General features: G+C 44.3%; 1 protein-coding gene across 1 annotated transcript; it reads left to right on the top strand.

Annotated features, from left to right (window-relative positions):
* Positions 1 to 185: 185 nt before the first annotated feature.
* Positions 186 to 27,069, top strand: LOC148506319 (caspase-3-like). The gene is made up of 7 exons (XM_088446955.1): positions 186 to 530; positions 648 to 732; positions 3,042 to 3,163; positions 4,834 to 4,962; positions 15,089 to 15,264; positions 21,920 to 22,040; positions 26,809 to 27,069. The coding sequence occupies exons 2-7, from the start codon at positions 710 to 712 to the stop codon at positions 27,027 to 27,029; spliced, it is 792 nt and encodes a 263-aa protein (XP_088303081.1). The 5' UTR covers positions 186 to 530; positions 648 to 709; the 3' UTR covers positions 27,030 to 27,069.

Below are 27,069 nucleotides of genomic sequence, written 5' to 3'. Positions count from 1 at the left end.
AGAGCAAAAAGAGTAATTACATAGAAAACACATAAAAAAAATTAAATGGCAAGATATACTTAGGTTCATATTTACATCAGAGCCAGCACGAGCAATTGCTCTTTAAGTTGAGTTGCCTCAGGAAAATAGTAGGTTAAAGTTTAGCTGCACAGGGGGCGGATCTTTAGCCAGAGAAAAACATACATGCAGGCTGCTTTTCTGTATACGGATAGAATTGCTGGGTTATTGGTTGTGCCATGTTTACTTCTTGTATGTAACATTTTAACAGACTTTTTACATTTATCACTGTATAGGTGAGGTTAGAGATCGTATTACAGCACCCCGGATATGTTCTTTTATTGCCTGCTGTCTACGTTTCACTTTTGTCCTCACATTCTTCCTCATACAAATCATTTTAAAATGCCAGCAATTTTCTTTATATACTGTTACAGTTGACGCATATCAGCAAATACCTGCCGGATTCTTTTTTAGATATCAGGCTGCACCTCATCATGTTTATTTTCTGGTAAAGTAATTACACAAGTTTCTGGGTAAGTTTACATTTTGCCTCAATATTTATTTCCAGACGTGTTACACTTCCGTCAATCATACTGTAACTCTACAGATTTTTATTGATTATATTTCCATTCATGTCATCCCGTCTGCAGAGAGGGGACACAGAACATCGAGGACAAAGAGATAATTGAGTCCATTGAACTGGTTTTCGAAAATGGCGGAAGAAATGGATAACACGTAAGGACTTATGGTGGGTTGGGCGATATTACTGAGCGACTGCACGATTACGACATTGTAATCGTGCAATCGCTCAGTAATCGTGCACAAATCGTGCACTTTTATGTCGGAAACGACCAGCGATGCGCACTCCCGCTGGTCGTTTCCGACATTGTCCATCGCCTGAACATGCAGCACAATCTGACGACCGGGTCAGGTTGCTGCATGTTGGGGAATGGGGGAGAGAGCCTGGCGCTGATCGATATCGTTAATGATATCGTTCAGCGGCTGTGCTCAATGTCATGAACGACATTGAGCACAGCCTGCCGGGGACACACTACACGATATCGCTCAGAGAGCATATCGTGTAGCGTGTACGCACCTTGTCTGTCCCTGATCACATTTATATGGTAATGTAGTTTGCTGTCACATGTAGTGTAATGAGCAGAAATGTCTGGGCCGCTAGAGGCTGGGGGAAAGTTTGCCTTCTTATTGCAGTCAGTGCTTAGATTTAGAGTTACTCCCATGTTGCACTTACGGCCCCTGTGCCAGGAGACTTGGATGTGGGGTGTTCACTTACACATGAAAGACAGTAATACATACTAAGCATGCCCCTAAGAATGTGTCCTAGCTAGAATTAGAATATTTAGATGTGCCCTTTAGCAGGTGTATGTTTAGCATGTTCTGCGGAAGGTTATAGATTTTTTTTTAAACCAAACCTATATCTATCATCATTATCAATTTCCTCCCCGGGCCATTAAGAGCTTTACCCAGAGAAGATATTGATGGTAATGACTGATGTATCTACTATATGTGTCAGATATGGTGATAAAGGGGTTGATGTATCAAGCAGTGGAGTAGTGGACCAATGGAGCAGCTGCTCCAAAAATAAGGGTGATTGCCAAACTTGCAGACAAAAGTAATATATTGTGGAGCTGCTCCAAGATGTACTGTATTTATCACCTCAGGCATCTATGTCAGATATGCTGATAAAATGTCTTTGTTCTCAGAGTATCTATGACATAGGCTGCAAAACACACAATACAGAAGTAAAAATACATCTAGGGCAGAGTTATCAAACCTTCTAAAGAGCACAAATAGAGGTAGTGCCTATAGCAACTAATCAGATTATTGCTATCATTTATCTAATACATTCTTTAAAATGATAGCTAGGATCTAACTGATTGCTATGAGCAACACCTGCACTTGCTGTCTTTAGATGTTTGATCAAACTCTCCAGAATAAGGCCTCAGTGTGCTCATCCCTATGCTACTTGCAGTGTACTAATGAGCATAAGGATCACGGATTTTACAAAGAGATAAATAGGACACGCCACATGTTCCTCTGTGATCCGTTTCCTAAGGCATATCACATATGAATGGAAGATCTCTGCATTGAAATCTATTTTGCCTCTCACCTGAGTGTACTCCATGAGGAATGCAGTAGACAGTAAGTTGGAGAAATAAGTGTCTATAGGTGCTGGAGAGGGATTTCATTGTAAGTTCATAATCATTAAGGAGTTCTACACCTAAAGTGATTCCCTACCTATTCAGCCTATAGAGTACATTATTTTATGTTTATTATCAGCTGTAGTTCTAACAACTGCCAGTGCAGGCTCTGGTCTCGGATACCGGACAATTGGTCGACAATAATAAGGATGACGTTCAGGATGACAAATTCTGAATGTCAGCAGTCAAAGATTGACATGGTCATTAGGTCCACCATCATTCTGTAGGCATGTATTTAGTTCCACAGGGTTAAATGGTTGACACTAAAATGTCTACACAAGATTTTTTCATGATTTTCAAGGTTAGGCTAAAATAACAATAAAAACAACCATGTGTTGACATTTCTTAGTCGACATGTTAAATGTCAACCATTTAACTCTGTCGACCTAAATATATGTATACAGAATGATGCTCGCCCTAATGACCATATTTACCTTTTCACTGCTGACATTCAGAACCAGTCGACCTTGTGGTGTAGACCTTCTGAATGTCGACCTTTTATACCACACCCCTGGTCTCCTACCACTAATAAATGAATATAATCACTTACAATGGAATATAATATGCTATGTACTGAGATAAGTCCTAGATCACAACCACAATAAAAAGTAAAATGATGAACTCTCTAACCACTTAACTCACTTGTCACTATCTAATTGAAGAAGCCCCTAAACCCTCCAGGGCTGCGATTAATTTCAGGGTTGTTCTCCAATAAAACATAAAGTCTGTAGTTTCCCTTTGCATAAACAGGATATAACGTTTATACTTTCCTGCAAACTCTCTCCTCTTGTATTTCTGCTCTTTTGCTAATGTCACTTACAGGGGGAATGAAGCCGATGTCGATTCAAAAAATGTAAATGTTGGTAACCAGCACTATTACAAGATGGATTATCCTGAAAAGAGTCTTTGTTTAATACTTAACATGGAACGCTTTGACATCCAAGGTATATATTATACAGCATATTAACTGTAAGTGTTACACTAATTATGTACAGCTATGCGTGCCCATAAATTACTCACACCCTGTTTTCTGCCCACACACTGTGCAACTAACCACATTACAAATGTACAGCTATTAATGGCAAGATGCCAGGCCCTGGAGCCACATAATAACTTTTCTCTCTTTATCTGATCTTGTAGCCTTTCTGTACAAAGGAAGACAGTAGGCAAATAATAATGTATAGGTTGTATTTTTCCTAAAATACTATGCTTAAACTATTACTTATCACTGTGTTGGGGAGAGCCAGCAGGTTAAGTTATTTTTAATACTGTGAACAGCCAAGTTTAATCAAACACAATTAGATTCCCTTACTTATAGAGTTAATTAGATTGACAGTGTCATGTATCATCAGATACACATTGGATCAGCAGTAATGTAAAGCTGGGTACACACTGTGCCGACGGATCCACCAATGGGCGGATCCGCCAACACAACGGCCAATCAGGTAAGCTATACACACTCACTGATGGACGCTAGACATATCGTCCTGATGTCACAGCTGGGAGGGTATTTTAATTTGCCCGCCCGGCTGTGACATCAGTCCTTGCAGCAAGTGTACGGGCAGACGGCGGACCACCCATACACACAGGCAGATGCGCCAGTATATCTGCAAATATATCGCTCATCAGCTGTGCCGCACAGCAAATGCAATATATCTGTGAACTATGTTGTTCACAGAAATATCGGGGGTACACACCAGCCGACGCGCTCGCAATGTATTGGCCGTTCGATTGAACTGCCGTTATATCACTCGGTGTGTACCCAGCTTAAAACAATTCCCCTCTCTCTAGGCTGTAAGCTGTAACGAGCCTGGCCTTCTGAATCTTAAATCTCACGTCTGTCCCCCACATCTACCCTTTCATCGGGATGTAGTCGGCATCCCGGCGTGCAGGATGCCGACGGTCTGAATATCGGCGCCAAAGTCCCGACAGGTCAGGATCCCGGCACCAGTATCTCGACCGCCGGCATCCTAAAGGTAAGTATCGGGGTGTTAGGGGGAGGTTAGGGTTAGGTAGAGGGGTTAGGCATTAGGGGGAGGGTTAGGCACCTGGTAGGGAGTGTTAGGATTAGGGTGCGGGGAGGGGGAGGTAAGGTTTAGGCACTAGGGGAGGTTAGGTTTAGACAACGGGGAGGGCGTGTTAGGTTTAGGGTGGGGGGAGGTTAGGTTTAGGCAGTAGAGGGGGAGGTTAGGGTTAGACACCGGGGAGGGAGGGTTACGGGTTAGACAAATACTACTGTTCTCTATGGGTGTTGGAACTCTGACTGTCGGGATCTGCTTACAGTATTCTGACCAGCGGCATCCCGACAGCCGGGATTTCAAACCCAACCCCTTTCATCCACTGTTCATCCTTTATGCACTCTCTAATTGTATGACCACTACATGATTTATATGATCTGCATATGCTCTGTACTATATCATTATACCAGCTCTGAGAATTTACACACTTCTTGTCTGGATGCACAAACCGTGCTCATATAACTTATACATTGATGAATCTTATGTTCTTCTGTTTTGTTTCATTGTTCCTTGCCTATTTTTTTGTTGCTTTCTCAATGTATTGATACATAGGTTTATGTAATGTAATGTTAATTACTTGTGTACTCATTGTGAAGGTTTGCCAAGGCGTGACGGCACCCACGCAGACAAGAACACACTCCAGAACACATTTCAAAAATTAGGATTTCAAGTGAGAACAGAAGAAAATCTGTCATATACGGAGATAGAAAATGTTCTACAGAAAGGTCAGTTACAGATTCAGATTGGCCCCTTTCTAAATGACGTGCTAGCTGAAGAATTTAATGACTATGATGAATGCCAGTTTATCCATGTTTGTTATGACAAAACTTCATACATTATGTGCTGTATATACATTGTTTATAAAATATTATACATTTTTTTTATACTGAGGCTAGTTGTACTACAGATAATTAACACATAGTTGATGTTTACAAAGTACATTACCGGGCAAATATTCTTCAGTTCGAATTGTGGTAAATCAACATTGGTTTTAGGCTTCAATTTGATGTTGCTTTGGAGTGTGTCACCAATTTGCTGTGGGTTTAAGTCCCCTAATTCACCAGCGGTTTAGTCTCAACCAGTCAGTTTATTGAAACCTGCTGCCAGTGTAGAAAAAATTGGGTCTATATTAATGAAAAAAAATGTTACCCTCTTAATTCATAAAATGAATATCTGTGGCTATTTGTAGTTTAAAATAATTGTGTGTGCCCCTTATTTTAATAATTTTTTGCTGCCTTATTGATTATATAAATTTTGTCCTCCAATTATTTTCTGTAGTGTAGTGGTTGCTGTACTTACCTCTCTTAGTCTTCATTTTTGATCCAACATAGCTTAAGGGAATAGGGGGAAAAATGCTCATTAAGTGGAGCTTTCCTGATGCAAATGAGTTTAGATTGGCTACCCTTTTGAAAGTAGGCAGGCTTGCCTATTAGGAACAGCCTTTCATTAGTCAATATTATGTTTTCCCAGTAATGCACTTGTATAACTCTAAAAGTAGAGGTCTGTACCAACTAATGCAAAGTAACACGGCCTGTTTAAGAAGGTGGGGCTTTATATTGGAGGTGGGGGGGGTGTCTGTTTATATTGGGGATTTTTTTTTACAATATGACAGGCAATAGAGCTGATTAACCCTGAAAAAATCGGGCCAGCAAGTTGCAGTGACTCTAGCTTTAAAAAATTAGAGTTATGGTAGACCTACCTAGATAACTTCTTTTCTTCGAGGTAGATAGGGTCCAAAGGGATAACATGGGGACATTGTGGTTGGAGAGATCCAGGCACCAAACAGTTAAAGCTTCAGCTCCTTGGGTCCTCCTCCATATATACCCCGTCCCTAGCCACAGGCATTCAGTTTTGTTAACAAGCCTCAAGGCAGGAGAAGGAAAGAGGAGAAGGAAGAGCAATCGTACATCAAAAACACTCTTACACAAGATGAGGGAATCTGTGACTGAAAGAAAAAATTACCCATGCAGCCAGGTGCACCAGGGTGGGTGCCCTGTCGACCCTATGGACCTCGAAGAAAAGGAGTTATCTATGTAAGTCTACCATTTTCTTCTTCAGGGTGCATAGGGATCCACAGGGATACCATGGGGATGTCCTAAAGCAGTTCCCCTAGAGTGAGGGACGCTCCTGAGCAGAAAGGAGAACTCGTCACCCAATGGGAGCATCCTGAGAGGCAAAAGTATCAAATTCATAGAACCTAAGAAAAGTGTGGACAGAAGACCACGAGGCAGCCTTACACAACTGTTAAGCAGAGGCACCACGACTAAATGCCCACGATGGCCCTACAGACCGAGTAGAATGTGCTGTCACCGTGCTTGGGACAGGGAGATTAGCCTGTGTGTATGCCTGAGAGATAGTCATGCATAGCCATCTCACCAGAGCCTGCTTATTAGCTGGCCATCCTCGTTTGTGAAAACCATATAATACAAAAAGAGCATCTGATTTTCTAACAGTTTATATGCTCCACATAAATACGGAGAGGACAAACTACATCCAGGGAGGCTTCACCTACAGTAAGATCTGGAGCCTGAAAAGCTGGAACCACAATTTCTTAATTCACATGAAAACGGGACACTACCTTAGGAAGGTAACCCTCCCTTGTACGAAGACCAGCTCTATCCTGGTGAAAAATAAAAAATGGGGAGCAACAAGACAGCGCTGCCAAATCAGGGACTCTGCGTGCAGAAGAGATAGCGAGAAGTTGTGTCTTCGCTGTCAACCATTTCAAATCTACAGAGTCCAAGGGTTCAAATGGGGGAGCTTGTAGCCCTTTAAGAACCAACGACAAATCCCACGGTGCTACCGGTGGAAGAAAAGGAGGCTGAACTCGCAGAACTCCCTGAAAAAAAATATATCTGGTAATGAGACATTCTTCCTCTGGAACCAGATTGACAATGCAGAAACCTGCACTTTCAAAGTGGCCAGGCGGAGACCACAGTCTAAACCCGCCTGGAGAAAAGCCAGTACCCTGGAAATCCTGAACACTTTAGGATCATACTGTCTGTGGGCACACCATTGACCAAAAGAATGCCAAACCCTGTAACAGATGTGGGCATCGTCTAAATTACAGACCTGGAAAAACCTTTTGCTCTTAAGATGGGGGATTCAAGAGCCACGCCATCAAAGCCAGACGAGCTAAGGGCATGATTCAGCTTTTTTGAATAGAGTAAGATATACTGTAGCAAATAACTGTGAACCAGGACAAACCATGTTGCAATGCAACGGGTGCAACTACATACATTTTATTTTGCATGCAGGGTAAATACTGGCTGCTTTTGCATGTAGCCCACAAATACTGCACAGCTTTATTTTTACACTGTAATTTAAATGTCAGTTTGGACACTCCCCTCCCAAATTTAAATCTCTGCACATTTTAAATCTGCCCCACCTGCAGTGCAACATGGTTTCACCAAGATGATCAGTTACGTGCTATATCTTATTCTATTCCCGAAGTTGAATCAGGCCCCAAGTCCGGATGCCGGAAGGGACCCTGCGAGGAAGAGGATACGGACTGTCTATGGATAGATTCTGTATGCCGGTGAACCAGTGATGTCTAGGCCAAGCCGGAGCCACCAGTATTACTGTTCCGTCATCCTGCTTGAATTTTCGGAGAACTCTTGGGAGTAGAGAAATCCGAGGAAATAGATACACCAGCTTGAAGTCCCATCTTACAGCCAGTGCATCCACAAAGGCTGCTGATGGGTCTCTGGACCTGGACCCGTACCTGGGGACCTTGTGGTTGTGACATGATGCCTTGAGATCTACTTCTGGTAGACCCCATTTGTTTACCAGAAGCTAAAACATTCCCGGATGGAGAGACCACTCTCCGGCGTGTATGTGCTGGTGACTGTTGTCGGACTGGATCTGAACCGGCCTGCCCTGGAGCAGGTCCTGTGCCCTGACAAGTGATTTGTATACTGCTCGCAGTTCCAGAATGTTTATGGGCAAATTACTTTCTTGATTTGTCCACCTTCCCTGAAAGGTGTGATGACCTGTCACTGCCCCCCATCCGCGAAGACTGGCGTCCGTGGTGAGAATCATCCAATTTGGAATCCAGAATGGGTGCCCTCTGTTCAGATAATCCTTTCTTAGCCACCACTGGAGGGAGTGAGAAGGATCCTCTGGGACCTTATTAGATGACACTGTCCTTCCACCTGGAGAGGATCAATATTTCCAGAGTCCTGGAATGGAACTGAGCATACCCCACCATGTCGAATGTGGATACCATTGATCCCAGGACCTGCATCGCTAATAGAACGGATACCCTTCGCTTGTGTAGCAGCTTGCATAATCGCAATGATAGAACAGCAATCTTGTTCTCTGGCAGAAACACCAATTTGTGCCCAAGAATCCAGAAGAGCTCACAGATGTACCATCTGCTGCGTTGGAGAAAGCGATGATTTCTTCTAATTGATGATCCAGCTGTGCTTTTGTAGGCAGGCTATGGTCAGTTGAAGATGGTTTTGTAAAACCACAAGAGTCTGTGCCACTATCAGAAGGTCATCCAGAATTGATAGTATTTCAACTCCCTGCCTGAGATAGGCGGTCATGACCGACATTATTTTGGTAACTACCCTGGGGGCCGTAAATAGGCCAAAGGGTAGAGCCTGAAATTGGTAATGTTGATAAAGGCCAACAAACCGTAAGAATTGTTGGTGGGATGGCAGAAAAGGAACATGCAGATATGCATCCTGAATGTCCATTTAATCCCCAGGCTCCATTGCCAAAATAATTGACTGTAGAGTTTCCATACGAAACTTGGGTACATGGATAAACCTGTTGAGGGATTTTAGATTCAGAATAGGATGATGATTTAACCACCCTCACCAAAGGAACATCCACTGTGGACGGATGGTCCTCCTCCCCTGAGCTAGACCCTTGAGAGGAACCATGCACATCATCTGATTCCTCTGATGATGCGTCTGTATCTATATGTTGAGCAGACTGATAAAAAGATACAGTAACTACCGATCTGCTTTCAACATTAGATGGTACCATACTCTGACTAGAATGGTGATAAACATCCTTCCAGGAATGATGCATAGGAGGTGCAAATATGGCATGCTGTGAACACCCCCATCCAAGGAGGAAGTGTGGGAGCAGCCATACGATCCACAAATTGCTTCATTACCTGGGACAAAGAGGATACCCAAGATGGCTCTTGTTCAGAAACAGGTAAACTGGACTGGTGAGGTGGCTCTTTATAACAGACAACACACAAACCATCCTTTACGTCCTGAGGAGACAAAAAAGTCAGGGGGCTCCCACTCCTGTTTTCCTTTATCCTTTGACATGTTCAAAATAAAGGCAATAAACGCAATGTTATGTGACAGTCTTCACAAAATCTTAATGAATGTGAAGTACTCAAATAAAAACCTCCACCCCAAGGGGATGGCGAGAAAAAACAGTGATAGCTAGAATTGACAGACAGAAATAACAGACAGTGTCAATACAGCCGGGCCCCCTCGGTAATCCGGCCCTGGAGAGAACCTGCAGTGCTGCTCTGAGCTTTGAGCGCACCAGCCGGGGCCCGGGGAGGAAGCAGTCTGATCAATCCCGGTTTAAAGGGTGGGGGGGGTGGTCATTGGAGGCAAGTCCTCCCGGGCCCCCCGCCGCAGATTGGATCCGATCCCGCGATCCGCAGCCACTGATGCAGCATTCACAGAGTCCCCGCCGGCGCCGCAGAGCAGTGCTAAATTGCCGGGCCGGCGGTGGACCAATCAGATGCCGAGTAGCAGCCTGCGTCTCCCAGTGACTGGTTGGCGCGCAGGCTGCAGGGAAGAGAGGGTGTGACGTGGAAAGGAGGGGCGGGCGCTGGGCACAGCCACAGGGGAAATAAGCTCAACCCAGAAGAGAAGGTGGAAGTTGGAACATGCCGCGATGCAACTGAGGGCGGCTGTGAGTCTGTCAACATCATCATAAAAGTAAGACAGACAGTATTTTTTTTTTTTTTATCACCAAATAAAATATAATTACTGTAATTGAAGGCACTGGGTCCTATAGCATTGTATTTGTGTGTGTGTGTATATATATATTTATATATATATATATATGTATATGTATGTGTGTGTGTATATATATATATATATATATATATATATATATATATGTATATATATATATGTATGTATTGTATGTATATATATATATATATATGTATGTGTATTGTGTATATATATGTAGATATATGTGTATATATGTATGTATGTATATATATATATATGTGTATGTGTACTGTATATATGTATGTGTATATATATATGTATGTACATGTGTAAGTATAATATATGTATGTACATGTGTATGTATATAATATATATATATATATATATATATATATACACACGCACGTACGTGTGTATAAATATATACAGTATATACACATATAAATCCATCTAGCCAACGTTTCAGGACACTCGTCCTTTTGTCAAGGCAACATACACACATATATATGTGTGTAAGGTGCGGGACTCGTCCCAAAAGAATCATCCGCGTCAGGTATTCAGGGGTGAAGTGTTTATAAGGTAAGATGGCTTGTTTTTTCTTTTGTATCCTGAAGATAATGTATTAAAAACACTGAAATGTCGATAACTTTATACCTGACTTGGATGATTCTTTTGGGACGAGTGCCGCACCTTACATATGTATACTGGACTCTTTGTGGGGGCACCGCCTGCAGATACTCCTGTTGTTTTTTGGCGTACCGGTCTGTACATTGTTTATTTATATATATATTTTATGTGTGTGTATCTATCTATCTATCTATCTATCTATCTATCTATCTATCTATCTATCAATCTATCACAAAGGTTACTGGCACTCATACTTGATCCAAGCTACTAACGGGTTGCTTGCTGAGGTGCTCACCCTGGGGAAATGTATCCCTCCACATATACAAACAAGAAAAAGGCGGCACACCCAGACTGAATAAAACACAATAGCCGGTGCTTTACTCATCAACGTTTCGGGGTCAGCCCCCCGTCATCAGTAAAGCACCGGCTATTATTGTGTTTTTTTCAATCTGGGTGTGCCGCCTTTTTCTTGTTTGTTCGTGTATGTGTATATATATATATATATATATATATATATGTGTGTGTATACATATATATGTATACATATACTGTCTGAGAGGAGGCCACCTGAGCAACGTTAGCCACTACACAGTGTTAGTGCCGAAGAACATATGGTGGCGTTACCCTCTGGGACGAGGTGCTTAGTACATAAAGAAAATGTGGTTATACCCCCGTTTATGGTGTTTTACTGCATTTTCCCATTTAGTACATCCCAGCCAATGTGTGAAGTTTGGCACTCTGGAAAAGAAACAGTATGCCGGGCTGCCCTCCTACGTTAGTAGAAGCATATAGGTATCCTGTAGATAGAAAGAAGCATCACTCCACATACTTTTAAATTAGTGTAAGTCTGTACCCTGAGGAAAAGACTGATAGAGGTCTTGAAATATCGGTAACTATTAAAACAGATTTAAACTATTTTAAAAGTTTGTGGGGTGCAGCCTCTTCCTTTCTACAGGATACCTATATGCTATATATAATATTAATATTCACCAAATAATTGTACCATACGGTAATTCTCTCTCTAGTGATTGATGACACTATGATTTTCATTTTAGACTTTAGGACCCCCCTGCCTTAAGTGCCCCAGGCCCTCCAAAGTCTTAATGCAGCTATGAGTCTGATAGCAGCAGCACGGGGGAGGAGGAGGCAAGGTTGCAGGCCTGGGCCGGCTCGGCTCTATCATTATGTGTAGAGCGCCGGTGAGTAACTCACTTGGACCCCTCTCCCTGCGTATTCAGGAGGCTTGGCCCTGCTCAGTTATACGACATGATATCATCACATCATATCACAATTATACTGTCTGGGAGGCAGAGGATGAGACACTCGAGGAGCCATGCAGATCCGCGGCACAAATACAAGTGTTCCCGGCAGATACGTTTGGCGGGGAAATGGGAGAAAGGTGCTGTGAGGAGATGGGAGTGGGGTCTGTGCTGTGAGGGCAGAGGAGGGGGTCTGTGCTGTGAGGGCAAAGGGGGGGTCTGTTCTGTGATGGCAGAGGGGGGGGTCTGTGCTGAGAGGGGTCTGTGCTGAAAGGGCAGAGTGGGGATCTGTGCTGAGAGGGGCGATCTGCTTTGAGGGGAGAGGGGGTCTGTGCAGTGAGGGAGAGGGGGTTTGTGCTGAGAGGGGAGAGCGGTCTGTGCTGTGAGTAGAGAGGGGTGCTCAGAGGTAAAAGGGGTCTGTGCTGTAAGTAGTGAAGGGAGAGGGGTGCTGAGAGGGGTTTGTGCATGAGGGGAGAGGGTCTGTGCTGAGTGGGTTCTGTGCTCTGAGGTGACAGGGCTTTTGTGCTGTGAGGGGAGAGGGGTTCTGTGCTGTGAGACAGGAAGTGAATGGGGTAGTATGTAGTTCTGTGAGGGGTTAATACGTGGTTCTGTGAGGGGACAGTGAAGGGGGTAGTATGTGGTGCTGTGAAGTGGGCAGTAACTGGGTCAGTTTGTGCATTGGGGGGTCGATGTGCTATGGGGGGAAACAAGTGAGTTGGGATGAAGGTCAGTGTGCTGAATGAGTGATCGCTGTGAGAGGGCAGTGAGTCAGTGTAATATGGACTGGCAGTGAGAGCTATAGAGGGGGCAATCAGTGGGGCCAAACTCTGAAAAGCTTAGCAAAAATCAAGTGTATTTATAGTTTTTATACATATATAGCTGACGTTTCAAGGCCGTGGCTTATCAGGGTGCTGTACAGCAGCATGATTTTGGAATGAAAGTATAGTGCTATGGATTGCTTGGGGGAGGGGGGCCCCAAAACCGGTATCTTGCCTAGGGCCCCATGAGGTCTAAATCCGGCTCTGGCCGGAAGCAAAGACTGCCGCGCATGATTCCCCGTAAGTGAGGAATCGCCTTACCTGACATCTCCGTGCATCCGGTTGCAGTCCAGGTCCCAGCATCGCTGCTAGCAAGCTCAGCTGAGACCCGCTGGAATCACCAGCCCTGTTACTGGTGTTGCGGTCCAGCGGAGGTAGATGGAGTCGCAGTATATGAGTCTTAATTCAGACGCTTAGTACTGCTAACCCAAAAACATAGAAATAAAATAAAACCTAAAATAAAAGCTAGGGACTGCAGAGCAGTCCCCTGTTACAGTGGTGCATCTTAATCCAGCCGCACCAAACGAACAACTGAATGCATGTGGCTAGGGGTGGGGTATATATGGAGGAGGACCCGAGGCATCCTGAGAGCTGAAGCTTTAACTTGTTTGGTGCCTGGATCTCTCCAACCACAATATTCCCATGGTATCCCTGTGGATCCCTATGGACCCTGAAGAAGAATCTTTCATTTTCTGGTGATATTTGCTCTTAATACATACACCAATTTTCAACTCACCCAGCAAGATTAGCAATTCGCACTCCATTACATTTCTCCCTACATCACACCTTTCTAAATTGTACATACCCCTAAATAATCCCCCAGGTGCCATGTTGCCATGGAGATACACAGTGTTTCATAGATCATCTGGAGCTAATTACAACTCTGCTGTTATTTGCTTTCTTGACAAAATACTTTTCTGATCCTGAAAATTAAATGTGATTCCACATTTTCTCTGGCGATAAAGGCCAATAAAACTTCCTACTGTGTGCAAAATAAAGTTGGATCCTTCCCCGACTTAGGGCGGTATTCAATTAGTTTCACGTCCGCGATAAAATTTTGCCTGCCTGACTTTCTGCCTCCATCGCTTGTTTTGGATGCAGAAACTTATCGTGCGCGCCCCCGCTATTTGCCCTATTCAATTCCAAACCACGCGAAAACGGCAAGCCGCGAAGTTGGAACAAGCGGAAATCAGCCTGAACTCCCCATGCACTAACATTGGGGATCAATGTAGATGTGCCCGAATAGCCCTAATAAAGCTATTTTGGGGTACTTAAGTTGTTTCAATAGCTTCTTATTAGCGTCTTTGCACAAGTGGTGAAGAATGGCATAAAGCAGTATTTTTTGGTGAAAATAAGTAGTCCTGTCAAATTTGGGGTGCTTGAAAATGGGTACTAGCGTATTTGAAAGTCTCTAAAGTTAAGTTAAAAAAAACGTAAAAAACGCTACTGCTACATGCACCTGCAATCCTAATAACACCTGCCCCCACAAAGTCTATTTCGCTAGTTTTCATGCTTGTCCCCCCACTTTTTAACCACCAAAATGAAAGTACTTTTTTGGGGTGTTATTAACTTTTTTTGGGGAATTTTTGACGCAGTTGTCTTTTGGGGGGCTGTCCCAAGAGTGGTTTCCCCACCTTTGTACCCCAAAATAACATTTTTGCACTTATTTTGTCCTGCTATTCAGAGGCGAATCTTTTTCGCCTATTACATTGCATTGACTTTCCGCGTACACGAAAAGCAGGTGGAATTGAATACGGAGATAAGTTTCCGCCACACGAAAAGCAGAGATCGGCGACACTTTTCCGCGGATCTCGGCTTTTTGCGTTAAATTGAATACGGCCCTTTAGCTGTTAATTCAGGTGCACTTAATTCCCAGCGCAAATGTCCTGGAAAACTGGAAGAGCTACCAGCGAGATAGGGATAATCTGCAAAGTTTGAACATTGTAGGAATCGGTTTAGGTTGCAGCGATATTAATTATAACTTTTAATAATTTTAATAAAATTATGTATACTCATAAACCTACTTTTCTTAATAAGCAATATAGGATTCCAAATGTAAAAACGTTATTAGATAAAAGTGTTTTTCGTTTTAAAATATTACATCTACATGAATTTCTTGCCGTAATGGTGCCATTATGATTAAGCCGTAGGAAACGGGAGAAGCATTGCATTATACATTTTTTTTATGTATTATGATCATAGTTGCCGCAAAGGACCACAGTCAGAGAAGCTGCTTTGTTTGTGCTGTCCTGAGCCATGGTAGTGAAGATGGGATTTTTGCACGCGATCAAATTTTTACAATAAACTGGTTGGTGAATTTTTTCAATAAGAACAATTGCAAGAGCCTTGCTGGGAAACCAAAGCTGTTTTTTATCCAGGTAACAATTGTGTATTTCTATATACTGTACTTACACTAGTAATCTATCTCAAATTTGTAACTTTGGCCCTCATTCAGAGCCGCTCGTTAGCGGCAGTACGCTCGTTCCGAGCGATGTTCGCACATCTGCGCATGCGTACGGTTTTTAGTACGCATGCGCGAACCAGTCAGTGCGGCCGAAAATCGTTTGTACGCTATATAGCGAGTGCCTGCTATTTTGAGTGACAGAATGAGGCGTATGTGGGTGGTAACAGGGGAAGGTGCTTGAAAACGGGGGAGTAGAATTCGAACGCAGGCGTGCTTAAAGGTCAAAACGGGCGTTTTAATGGTGTGCATAATTAATCCAGCAGCGTCATTGACCACGTCACTTGGTTTTTTTAAACTCAGAACTGCTCGCAAAATAGCGGTTGAAAAAACCAACCACAAGAATAGCGAGCAGTTCATACGCTGTACGATGTACTCGATTAATCAAATAAATAGCGGACATGACGTATGGTGCGAGCGGGCAGGGGGCGTTTTTATCAAATAAACGAGCGTATGTTTTCCTCGCTCGTTCAGACTTAGAGGTGTGAACAAACTGCAAATTGCGAACGGATCATTTGAATAGCCACCCCTTGTTTTTGAACGAACGACCGCAAATAGCGAACGGCTCTGAATGAGGGCCTTTGTTTCAATGTACAAGTCTGAGAGCCTGATTCAGCAGAGGACACAGGAGGAGAAATCACACAGATCTCGATGGTCATGAATCTGCGCTTGCACTGGAACCGTAATGTGCATGTGCAGTACGGGTCTGCAATGTCGCACAGAGGGCCTGATTCATTACGGATTGCTATTGCGATCGCAGCTTTGTAATCTCATGCAGGTCTACTGTGAAAATATGCTAATGAATGCTATCCCAATGCCGTTGCACTGTCAGCATAGAGGCGCCCACTGCCTCCCACTACCGCTATCCCACCATCATAATACCTTACAGTCTTGCGTATACATCGGTAACATCGGCCCCTTACGCATAATTACAGCAGCCCTGACCTTACTTAGGAATTGCTAACCTCGTTGCACGCAGTGAGTACACAAGCTGCCTATGCCATCGCAGTGGCTAATTTAGGCACGCCCATGCAATGGCGTTCAAACGGACTGGCATGTCTGAGGTTCTCCGACCTCTCCCCCATCACCATCCCCAAATGCTGACTAAATGTCACTCACTCTGTGATGGCTTATCATGCTCTACGTATTCACAGTGCGATCGCAGTGTAGCCTTCGCGCACGATTCATATGCATGCACAGAACGCAACAGCATGCGCTGTTGCAGTTGCGATTCATAATGAATCAGGCTCAGAGTTTGGCAGCAGACTGTCAGTGATTGACAGTCTGTTGCCATTTTGGGATGAGGAGGGGGAGGCGACGGCCTCCATTTCCCAAAATGGAGTGATGAGGTCAGGATCACCGCTACCTGACGGAGATTTCCTGGTCTCTTTTGTGCATCTGCAGTGGCCAGCTTGCGTGACCCCATGGGTCACTTAGGCGGCCAATGATCACGGAGGTGATCCAATGTTGCATTGTACAACGCAATTTGGATCAGTAATGCATGACGCCTCCTGCTGCATTACCATATTAGTGCTATCGCAGCTGCTACCATGTTAGCAGCTGCGATAGCAACTGCATCCTCTGCTGAATCAGGCCCTGAAAGGAGGGATGACCGATTAGGTGATCTTGCAAAGTCCAGAGCTGAAAAAGTGCACAGTATCCAGATTTCCAGCAATATCCATGTAAAAGCGCTTTCTGGAGCTTGGACCTGATAGGCTGATATGTTATCTATAGATGTCATTGCCTAATAGAAGCGTATTGGTTTCTTTTTGGGAGACTTCCCTTAAAGGGATCCAATAGGTTCATTCTCAGGGTCCCCCGTGGCTCGCGCATGCGCAGAAGGACTCCTGAGTCATAAACCTAGCAGTCCCTACACCACAAAGGACAGCTCTTATTGGAAAAGCTGTTCTTTGCTTAAATATTAATGCATATGGCATGTATGCAATGATTGGCGGGATGCATCAAGCATCTCATTTTGAATGCGATGCATCCCGTCAATGGGAAAGGTCAGCCAATGGAAAGTGGGAAAGGCCCGCAGGTGGCCTTTCCAATAGGCCCATTACAGTCACTGGTACTCTGATGCCCCTAGAACTACATGCTCAGAGTAGTAGGTGTTTACTAGTAGGTATTTATCTATTATTATGAAGACTTGCGAAATAGTCAGGGCTGGTAGCTGGAAAGGAGAGTCCAGGAACAGGAAAGGGTCAGGGTTGGCTACAGACAAAGATATTTAAGGAACAGGCAAACATCATGGCTGGCAGGCAAGGGGTGTCAATAAAAAGGCAAAGGTCAGGACTCACAGCAAGCAAGAAGAATCCAGGAACAAGCAAAGGTCAAACATAGTTTAGCAGATAATAGTCAACATGAAATGCAAAAGAATGGCAGCAAGAAAGCTATCATTGGCAGTGAGGCTTTGCACTCCCTGGTATATAAACATCCCTGGACAAAGCAGATCAATTCTCTTGGAGTGAGCAGTATTGTGGCCATTTGAGCAACTGGCAGCCAGGATAAGGAAGAAGCTAAATTATAGTAGAAATAACACTTCAGCACAGAAACCAGCATCAAATGACACCTGGGTTTGTGTGCCTTTATTGAGGAAAACTTAAAAACACTGCAATAGGTATCAATACATTACTGTAATAACACAAACTGGGTAGTACAAGTAAAAGGGGAATAAGCTTAGCACTCAATGATCTTCTACACATTGTATGTGCAAGAAGTGTCAGAGTTGCTAAAGGGAGTAGGAGACAAGTGGGAGAAGCACTGGTGACATGGGCGAAATTAGGAGGAAGAGGACTCGCCTCATCAAAGAATACATACTTAGGCGACAGGACTAACAATTGTAGCGTGAATCGGAAAGGATATAGGGTGCAGGGGTTGAGAAGATAAGTGGCAAGTTATGAGGAGGGTTGGTAAGCTTTAATAAAATAGTGTGTATTAAGTGTGCACTTAAAACTGGTTTAAAGTCTGACTTGGTGACGGAGTGAGATCCAGAGGAGGGGTACACAGGTCAAAATCTTAGAGGTGACAAGAGAGGTAGTGAAAAGGATTGAGATGATATGATAGTAGAAAGAGCATAGAGTGTGGGAGGGAGTGTGGACAGAGATGATGTGAGATGTAGAGGCAGGGTAGGGAGTAGTTGAGAGTTTTATATGAAAATGTAGGGAAGATTAACTAGATTCTGTGGGGGATAGGAAGCCAGTGAATCTGGTTGTGGGGGAGACAGATGCTGTATGGCAAGAGAGGAAAATGAGAAGAGCAGTAGTATGAATGAGAGATTGAGTAGGCATGAGAGGGGAGTGGCATCACTGGGGGGTGCGGACTGCACCAGGTGGCACTCTCTAAGGAGGTGACAAAAAATAGAAGCATTGTTCTACTATTTTGGTGTCACTCCCTTGGATGATGTCACCAAGCAACGTTGATGGATGACGCGCTCGTCATTAATACTGAGTCGGGAGAGACTGGGGGATGCCCAGCAGGCCCCAGAGCGCTGGCAAGCTGCCAGTGTGACGAAAATGGGTAGAGTGACAGGTCATGTGCCCAAAATGTCATACACCAGGGGGCACACAGGAGTCCAGAATAGCACACTGAGTGACATCAACCCAAGTCATGCCAATGTGTGAAGGGGAGGCCAGATCGGAGAAAGCTACAGTGGGTGATTTGGTGGGCGAGGAAGGGTCAGATCCAGGAGAGGTTTTAAAGGTTGAAGTGGCAGGACTGAGAAATATGAATGTGGGGAATGAAGGCGAGAGAGGAGTTGAGAATAACGCAGATAAAGAGAAAAGAGTTAAGTCTTGGTCATGTTAAAGTTCAGAAAACTCTGGGGCATCCAGGCAGGAAATGGCAGAAAGGTAGTTAGAGAAGCAAAAGAGGATGGATGGAGCGAGGTCATGGAAGGAGACGTAGACTGGGGGTCATCAGCATATAGATGGTATTGGAGACCGAAGGTGCTGATGAGATTTCTAAGGGAGGTGGTATTAAAGGAGAAGACAAGGGGGCCAAGAACAGACAATTGAACTCAAAGAGGGAGAGATGGGAGGTGGAGCCAGAGCAAGAGACAGAAAAGAACAGGTAGAAGGTGAGCCATGAGAAAACAGATTCATAGACCCAGCAAATGAAAAGTTTGAAGGAGAGGATGCTTTACAAAAACAAATGTAGCAGATAGGTCCAGGAGGATGAGTAGAGATATATCACCCTTGGATTTTGTGGTGTGGAGGTAATTGGTGACCTTAATAAGAGCAGTTTCAGGAGAATGTAGGTGGTTGAGGGCAGACTGAAGGCGGTTGAGAAGATCATAGGAGAATTTGAATGAGTTGAAAAAGAGACAGACAATCGTGTCCAGCATAAAGGCAAAGGGGAGGAGATTGAGAGAGCAGTAATTAGATGGATAGTTGTGGTCAAGTGAGGGTTTCTTGAGGATAAATAAGATGAAGATGTGTTTAAAGGAGAAGGGGACAGAAACAGAGGAGAGGGAAAATTTAGAAATATGGACAAGATAATCGCAGGCTTCTAGACAGAGGAAGCAGACTAAATTACATCTTAGACAAGGGCTAGTACAGCCATTAGCTAAAATAGATTAATTAAATTTTTTATCTTAATCATACATATTTAGTAGCTTTCAACTTGAATTGTAACCTGATAAAGAGGACTTGCAGCAATTTAAGACATTAATAGGCTGTGGGTAATATCACATTAATGAGCTATTCACCTCTTTCGAATACCTAGTAACCTGCAACTTTTTTTGACACCCTTTCATCTTTTAAATATGCGTTATCTTATCTTAGGAATGTTGGTGGCTGAACAGAAGCCATTTTCTAGCACAACTTCATATAGGATTTATTATTAAGACATGTATCATATTTTTATGTCTGGTGGGCTTCTGACAAATGTCCTTTTGTTAGTTTATTAAGATACATTTTGCTATAGCTCTTGTCTCTATTCTTATTGTTTATTTGGATTCAGCATAATAAAGTATACTTAGAACAGGTTGGGTACGCGATCCCAGCGCTGATAATGTCGGCGGTCAGAATCCCGACAGAGTAATCCCGACAGTGGAAATCCCGATGCATGCAGATAAGTATTCTAACCCTTCCCCTACCCCACCTTTCCCAAAGCCTAACCCTAATGCTCCTCTCCCGCAGCCTAACTCTAATCCTCGACCCACAGGCTAACCCTCCCTTCCCACAGCCTAACCCAGCTGTGGCCAACCTGAGGCTCTTGAGCCACATGCGGCTCTTCCATTGTTCTGATGTGGCTCCCCTCCTCTGATAGGCGCGCAGCTGTTCAGAGGACACTTGTCCTTTATTGCAGCAGTCTGCACCACTCTAGAGGCATATATGGGCGATGTGGTGATGTCATGCAAAAACAGGAGCGAAGCTCAACTTGTGACTCAACCTGCAGTCATGAGGAGGATGCGGTAGCAGACACCAGAGCCTACCTATGTGACACTGACAGTCGCAACAGGATACGAGCTGTGTTTTTTTTTTTTAATCATTTTATTTGTGACTTGGGGGGCTGGAGTGGCCTGTGGAGTGGGAGGGAGTGCGGGGTAAGGTGGCTGGACTGGAGAGGCCCAGGGATAGAGGGGGGTGGGGGCTGGAGTGGCACATGAGGGTCTGCTGAAGTGACACATGGGGGGTTGCTGGAGTGATACATGGAGGGGCTGCTGGAGTGACACATGGGGGATTGCTGGAGTGATACATGGAGGGGCTGCTGGAGTGACACATGGGGGATTGCTGGAGTGATACATGGAGGGGCTGCTGGAGTGACACATGAGAGGCTGCCGAAGTGACACATGAGGGGAACTGGAGTGACATGGAGGGGTGGAGTGACACATAAAGGGGCTGCTGTTGTGACACATTAGGGACTGCTGGAGTGACAAATTGGGGACTAGAGTGACACATGGAGGGGCTGGAGTGACACCAGGCAGATTTGGATTGTATTATGTGAATCTGTTTGTTTTGTAATGTATTTTATGTGGATGTGGCTTTTTCAGTGTATTATTTGTGTATGTGGCTTTTTCAGTGTATTTTATGTGGATCTGGATTGTTTTCGTGTATTTTATGTGGATCTGTTTTTTTTTCAATGTTTTTTTATATTGTTCTGGCTTTTTCTTTCCCTTTTAATAGGTACCTCCACGGGGATTGTGTGCATGCGCTTTTACATGCTCCTACAAACATAAGACCGGGGGCGGGGCCTAGCTGACCACACCCCTTTTTGCACATGCGTATTCGGTGTGCACATGATCTCGGCTCTTTGACATACCTAGATATTTTTGGGCTCTTTGCCTCTGACTGGTTGGCTACTCCTGGCCTAACCCCAACCCCTAATACTCACTGTCGAGGTTGCAGCCGCCGGGATTCTGACCACTGGCACGGTGTGTGTCAGGATGCCGACTACATCTTCTTAGAACACCCATCAAAACCCTTGGGACAAAATTGTTGTTGACCAATGTAATTATTACAAATATAATGTTATTACAGTTGATATCTATTGATATTTTAAGTGTATGAATACATGTTTCCCCTTTGTTTTACTTACTGAAAAGCATTTTCACTATTTCAATGAACCAGGCATGTAGAGGAGAGGAATATGATTTTGGAATAGAAACAGACAGCAGCTCAGAGGAGAGACGTTCAGCTCCACAAATTCCAAAAGAAGCAGATTTCTTATATGCCTATTCTACACCCATGGGTAAGACATATTAACACAAATACCATACATAATGTATAGGAGGCAGTCACCCTGTGTCACTCCTGTAGCAAGAAATAGTAGTAATTATTATTATAGTAATGAGCATTTACAACAATATTCTTACCACATTAGATCCAATATTTAATTATTGGAGTTTGTGGAATATTGAAGCTTATACTCTTATCTATTTATTATAAATAAAAGTGTGTATGTGTTTGGAGTTGGTAGGATGTAATGTATGTATAAGTGTTGGATGTGTGTGTTGTAATTGGGAAGGAGCCTCACTGTTTGTAATGTTTACTGAAAGGGAGTATATTAACATACAATAAAATGACATCGCAGCCATGTCATAGAAATGGTAATAAAACCATGTCATGCTATATCATCAGCAAAGTATACCTGTACATTTTAGTAAAATTATGTTGTGTAACGGTGACTTATTAGTGTTTTCATATCTGTAATATATAGGGGGAATCCAACTGGGGGCGGGCTTTTTAAATAAAACACCGGCGCAGGGTTTTACCGCAGCAGCGGGGTTTTGCTATTCAATTAGGTGACTGGAAATGGGACGCAGTGATTTCTATAGAAATCACTGCGTCTTTTTTCTCACATCTCCAGAGCAAGTCTGATTTTTTCCTAAAATTGTTAATTTTAAGAAGAATCAGCTGTACTTGTTACGGGACCCCGGCGGCACCTCCCTCTCAGGACTAATTAAGCAATTGGAAGTTTCCAATTAACTTAATTAGTCCTTAATACTCACCTTCCTAAGAGGTATCTTCTGCATCCAGCGTCGGGAGCAGGGTCTTCTGCAGCAGGATGAGTGAGTTTTTGTAAGTGTGTATGAGTGTGTGTATGATTGTGTATGTGAGTGACCCCCGATGTGCGAGACCCCTCCCCCACATGTGAGTGTATACTCCCCCTGTAGCCGGCACTGGAAGAACTACATCTCAAAACAGCCCTAGCACCTCCCGGGACTCCCAGTAACCCCTTACCAAGTGACAAGAGGAAGGGGAGTTCAGAGGGAGCCGCGAAGACCATCAGAGACCCCTGAACAGGTATTTTTTTTTAAATCTATTTTATTTACGCGCCGCAGGGTTTTCAGCTTTGAAAACCCTGCGACCACTTTATTTTAGTTGGACATATGGGCATTGGGAGCGCACATTCCCGCGGTAATCCAAATGGGTGCGAGGCTTTTTACCTCACTAAACCTCGCCCCCAACTGAATATGCCCCATAGTCTGCAAGAACACAAAAACCTTCTTAGTCATCTTCACTGTGGTGATAAAGCACATAAATAGGGGAGGGCCCCTAGAATGCACAGCTATAAGTAATGAGAAGTGCTACCTACTGAGACTTTAAATACATACATATACAAACAGAAAATAGGTGCACTATACAAACATTACTATACAAACTTATAATACATTTTGCATCAAATAAGAGAGTTTTTTTGTATAATTTGGCCAAAGTCCAGGTAATCTCATCATTGGGGTACAAGCCTGGGGTGCGGGACATCCCCAAGCCAGCCCAACCAACCCACCCCAAGGCACCACACTAGTGAAAGACAATAAGTGAAGTGTTAAAGTGTATTAGATAAGTGAGAGCAGCTAGTTTGTGTTAGGAGTGTTACAGGGGTGAGAGATAAATATGTGAAAGATGTTACATATATAAAAACAAGCAAAAAGAGTGATATAAAAAAATAAGTGTTACATAGTGGTGCCTTGAAACAGCTCAGCCAAAGTACCTCAGTAGACAATCCCGATGACTTCACTCCGGGGGCAGCCCAGCATCGCCGGAGATGCTGGGCTGCCCCCGGAGACTGGGCTGTCAGCATTGTCGGCTTGTTCCTGTCACTGCAGAGGAGCCGGCATTTTGGTGTCACCCCCTCCGAGGGTGACATTCGGGTGCGGCCCGCACCACCCTCATGACGCCACTGCATAAACAATATATACAAGGGAACACAAGGGATAATAGTATCAGTTTCTAGGTGGCCAACCCATGGGTGTCTACTCCAGGATCATGCACTCTTCACTGATTCCCTCCTATCACTGCCGGGGTAGCAGTGATCTCTCTCTACTGTCACTCTGCTTTTGGCGGCAGGGCTGGGTTAAGGTTTGCAAGCGCCCTACTAAAAAAACTTGCCAAAAAAAGGAGATTTTTGCTTTTACCTGTGAAATCCTTCGACTCCATCGAGGGCACAGGGATGACAATGGGAATAGCCTGGAGAGGAGAGCCTGGGCACCAAATAATATCCTGGCAGGTAACTCACTTGGGCTCTATAACCAGATATCTGTCAGCTACCCGGATTAACCCTTAGAGCTCTGGTGTTGCAGAATATCACATTTTGGAAGGCCAGCGCTGCACATTTCCCATATTTCAGCCAGGCACCTCAAAGCCTTCTGAAGGTAGCAGAACTCATGATCTTCTAGAGCAGGCTGTGCTGGATAGAGACAGAGGACCTCATTCAGAGTCGGTCGAAGCGGCCGCACGGTCGTACGGAAAAAGGGGCCGGATATTCAAATGATTCCCTCGCAAGTTGCGTCCCTAAGTTCGGATCGGTAGTTGGCCGACCAAGGGGAGGAAGCGGTCGGAAGCCCCCTTCTCGTACGCTTTGCACGTCATCTCCGGGCATATAAGAATTAATCGAGACCATCGGGAACCATCGGCACTGGTCGTAGAGCTTAAGGTTGACCATACCCTCTCTTAAGCTCTACGATCATGTCAGTGTAAAAACCACCCATGTCACATGTGCCATGATGCTACTTTGTTAATTATGCACTCCCATAATCCGTATGCATTCCCATAAAACGCTGTTCGCATAATGAGGCACGCCTGCGTTCGGATCTCCACTCCCCCGTTTTCAAGCACCTTCCCCTGTTACCACCCACAAACGCCTCCATCTGTCACTCAAACTACCGACCTGGCTGTGTTCAACGAGAGAGAAATTTCTGATCGTAGCGGCTAGTTTGCGCACGCGCATTGCGAACTTTACGCATGCGCAGTATAGCGAACATCGGTGGCGTACGACCGTGCGGCCGCTTCGACCGATTCTGAATGAGGTCCAGAATGTATTTAGCAATGTGCTGGACCATTCCAGGGTGGCAACTGAAAATTGCTAGTTATAGCCGTATTGGTCAGCGACTATAGCTACAAGTCATTGGTTATCCATAAGGGCAGTTTAATGAATCATGGATGGACTAACAGTCATTGCAGTACCACAGTATCTAAAATGGAGTCCCCCATCATTTAAAAGTCTTCCTGGCCTACTTGTTTTTAAAACAATAATCACACATACATGGGGAATTTAGCCTGTTAGGGAACTTATGTTTTTTCTATTAAATAATTTTGCTCTGGAACAACATCCAAATAAGGGCCTGATTCATTACGGATCGCAACTGCGATTACAATAGCAATTACGCACACAGTCTCACTGCAATAGTATGCTAATCCACTGCGATTGCTATGCCGTCGCAGCATAACATAAGGACACCCACCTTACCTTACATACATCCGTAATACTTAGCAAGACTGAGAAACCATCGGTAACATTGAGTACAATCGCAGCCTCAGGCACACTTGCACAAGCTCTGACCTTACTCAGGAATTGCTAACCTCTTCGTAAGGCAGTGAAAGCCCAAGCTGTGTATGGTATGGCAGTGGCTAATTTATTAATTAATGCGCGCCCCTGCAACGGCCGAATCCCCCCCCGTCATCACCCCAAACGGTACTTCAATCACTCTGCGATGGGTATGCGTAGTCACTGCGATCGCAGTAGTTGGATTGGGCACTTGCACTGCGATGCATACACATGCGCAGAACGCAACAATCGGCCGATTGTGTGCGTAATCGCAATTGCGATCCTTGCTGAATCAGGCCCTAAGTCTCAACTATTTTGCAATTCTATGTCTTCAGGAATGTGCTAAAAATTCTTGGGGTCTGATTCAGAGACGTACGCTAATGCAATCGCACTGCGATCTTGCACACAGCTGCTTTGTGAAATATGCAAATGTCGCAGATGCCAGGATATGTATTGAGATGCCCACTGTGACCATTGCAAATCTGTGTGTACATATGCAGCCACCATCGCAGATCATTCGATCAACGGCCATCTGAGTAACCAGTGGTCGTGCAGAATGGCCGCCTCAACTGAAACTCTGGAACTACTTTATCTGCGCACAGGTTCGCAGTTGTAGATTGAGACATGCACGAAAAATGGCTGTGACACGCCTGCGTTTTTGCCACCACTCCCCGTAAACGGCCCCTGATTGTCAATCACTTTACAAAAAATCCTCACTGCAAGCGGCATCGCTAAGGTACCCTGGCGCCTGCACAGTGCAACCGTGATGCATGCGCAGCTGACCGATATTCATTCAACTGCGTAAATATCGGCATTGCGTACTTATCTGAATCAGACCTAGAGGTGACGGGAGTGGCTAGGCAGATACAGGCGTGTTACTGTCAGCGGCTGCATCTAAAGACGCACAACTGCTCGCAAAGGGCGCCATACTCAGCCGAAAAACTGCACCTGTCATAGGTCTGGTGCAAGTTTTGATAATGCATCCGATGAGGCACCGAGACGGCTTTTACACAAGCACCAGACACTGCAAGTGGGCGTCTCAGTTTTGATGAAATCGGCCGCAGCATTAGCATAAAGACAGAAACATGGCTACAGCAAAAGACGTGGCCATGTCTGCGTGCGACTCAGAATCAGGTCCTTAATCCAAGGCTAAATGAGAAAATGATCTTTGTACTCTTCTTTGTATCTGTAGGGTACTTTGCATGGAGAAACGCAGTATACGGCTCCTGGTTCATCCAATCCCTGTGTAAGATGCTGCAAGAATATGGAAGGAAACTTGAATTAATGCAAATTTTGACCAGAGTCAACCATAAAGTGGCTGTAGAGTATGAATCCAGCATTGGTGGAAAGGAGATCCCTTGTTTTGTCTCTATGCTAACTAAAGAACTATATCTGGCACCTCAGTATAAATGAGAGGGTTAAGTTATATGTTATATAAAAATGTATCAAAAAA

Source organism: Taudactylus pleione, unplaced genomic scaffold (genome assembly GCF_031769625.1).
Source record: "Taudactylus pleione unplaced genomic scaffold, aTauple2 ptg000408l, whole genome shotgun sequence".
Lineage (NCBI taxonomy): Eukaryota > Metazoa > Chordata > Amphibia > Anura > Myobatrachidae > Taudactylus > Taudactylus pleione.
The sequence above is the reverse complement of the archived record's forward strand: the minus strand, read 5'-3'. Positions and strand labels throughout refer to the sequence as shown.

Excerpts from the sequence above, each read along its gene's own strand:
- LOC148506319 (XM_088446955.1), top strand. The coding sequence starts at position 710 with ATGGCGGAAGAAATGGATAACAC. Across the intron at positions 733-3,041 it reads GCGGAAGAAATGGATAACAC|GGGGAATGAAGCCGATGTCG; the intron begins GTAAGGACTTAT and ends TGTCACTTACAG. Across the intron at positions 15,265-21,919 it reads CAAAGCTGTTTTTTATCCAG|GCATGTAGAGGAGAGGAATA; the intron begins GTAACAATTGTG and ends TCAATGAACCAG.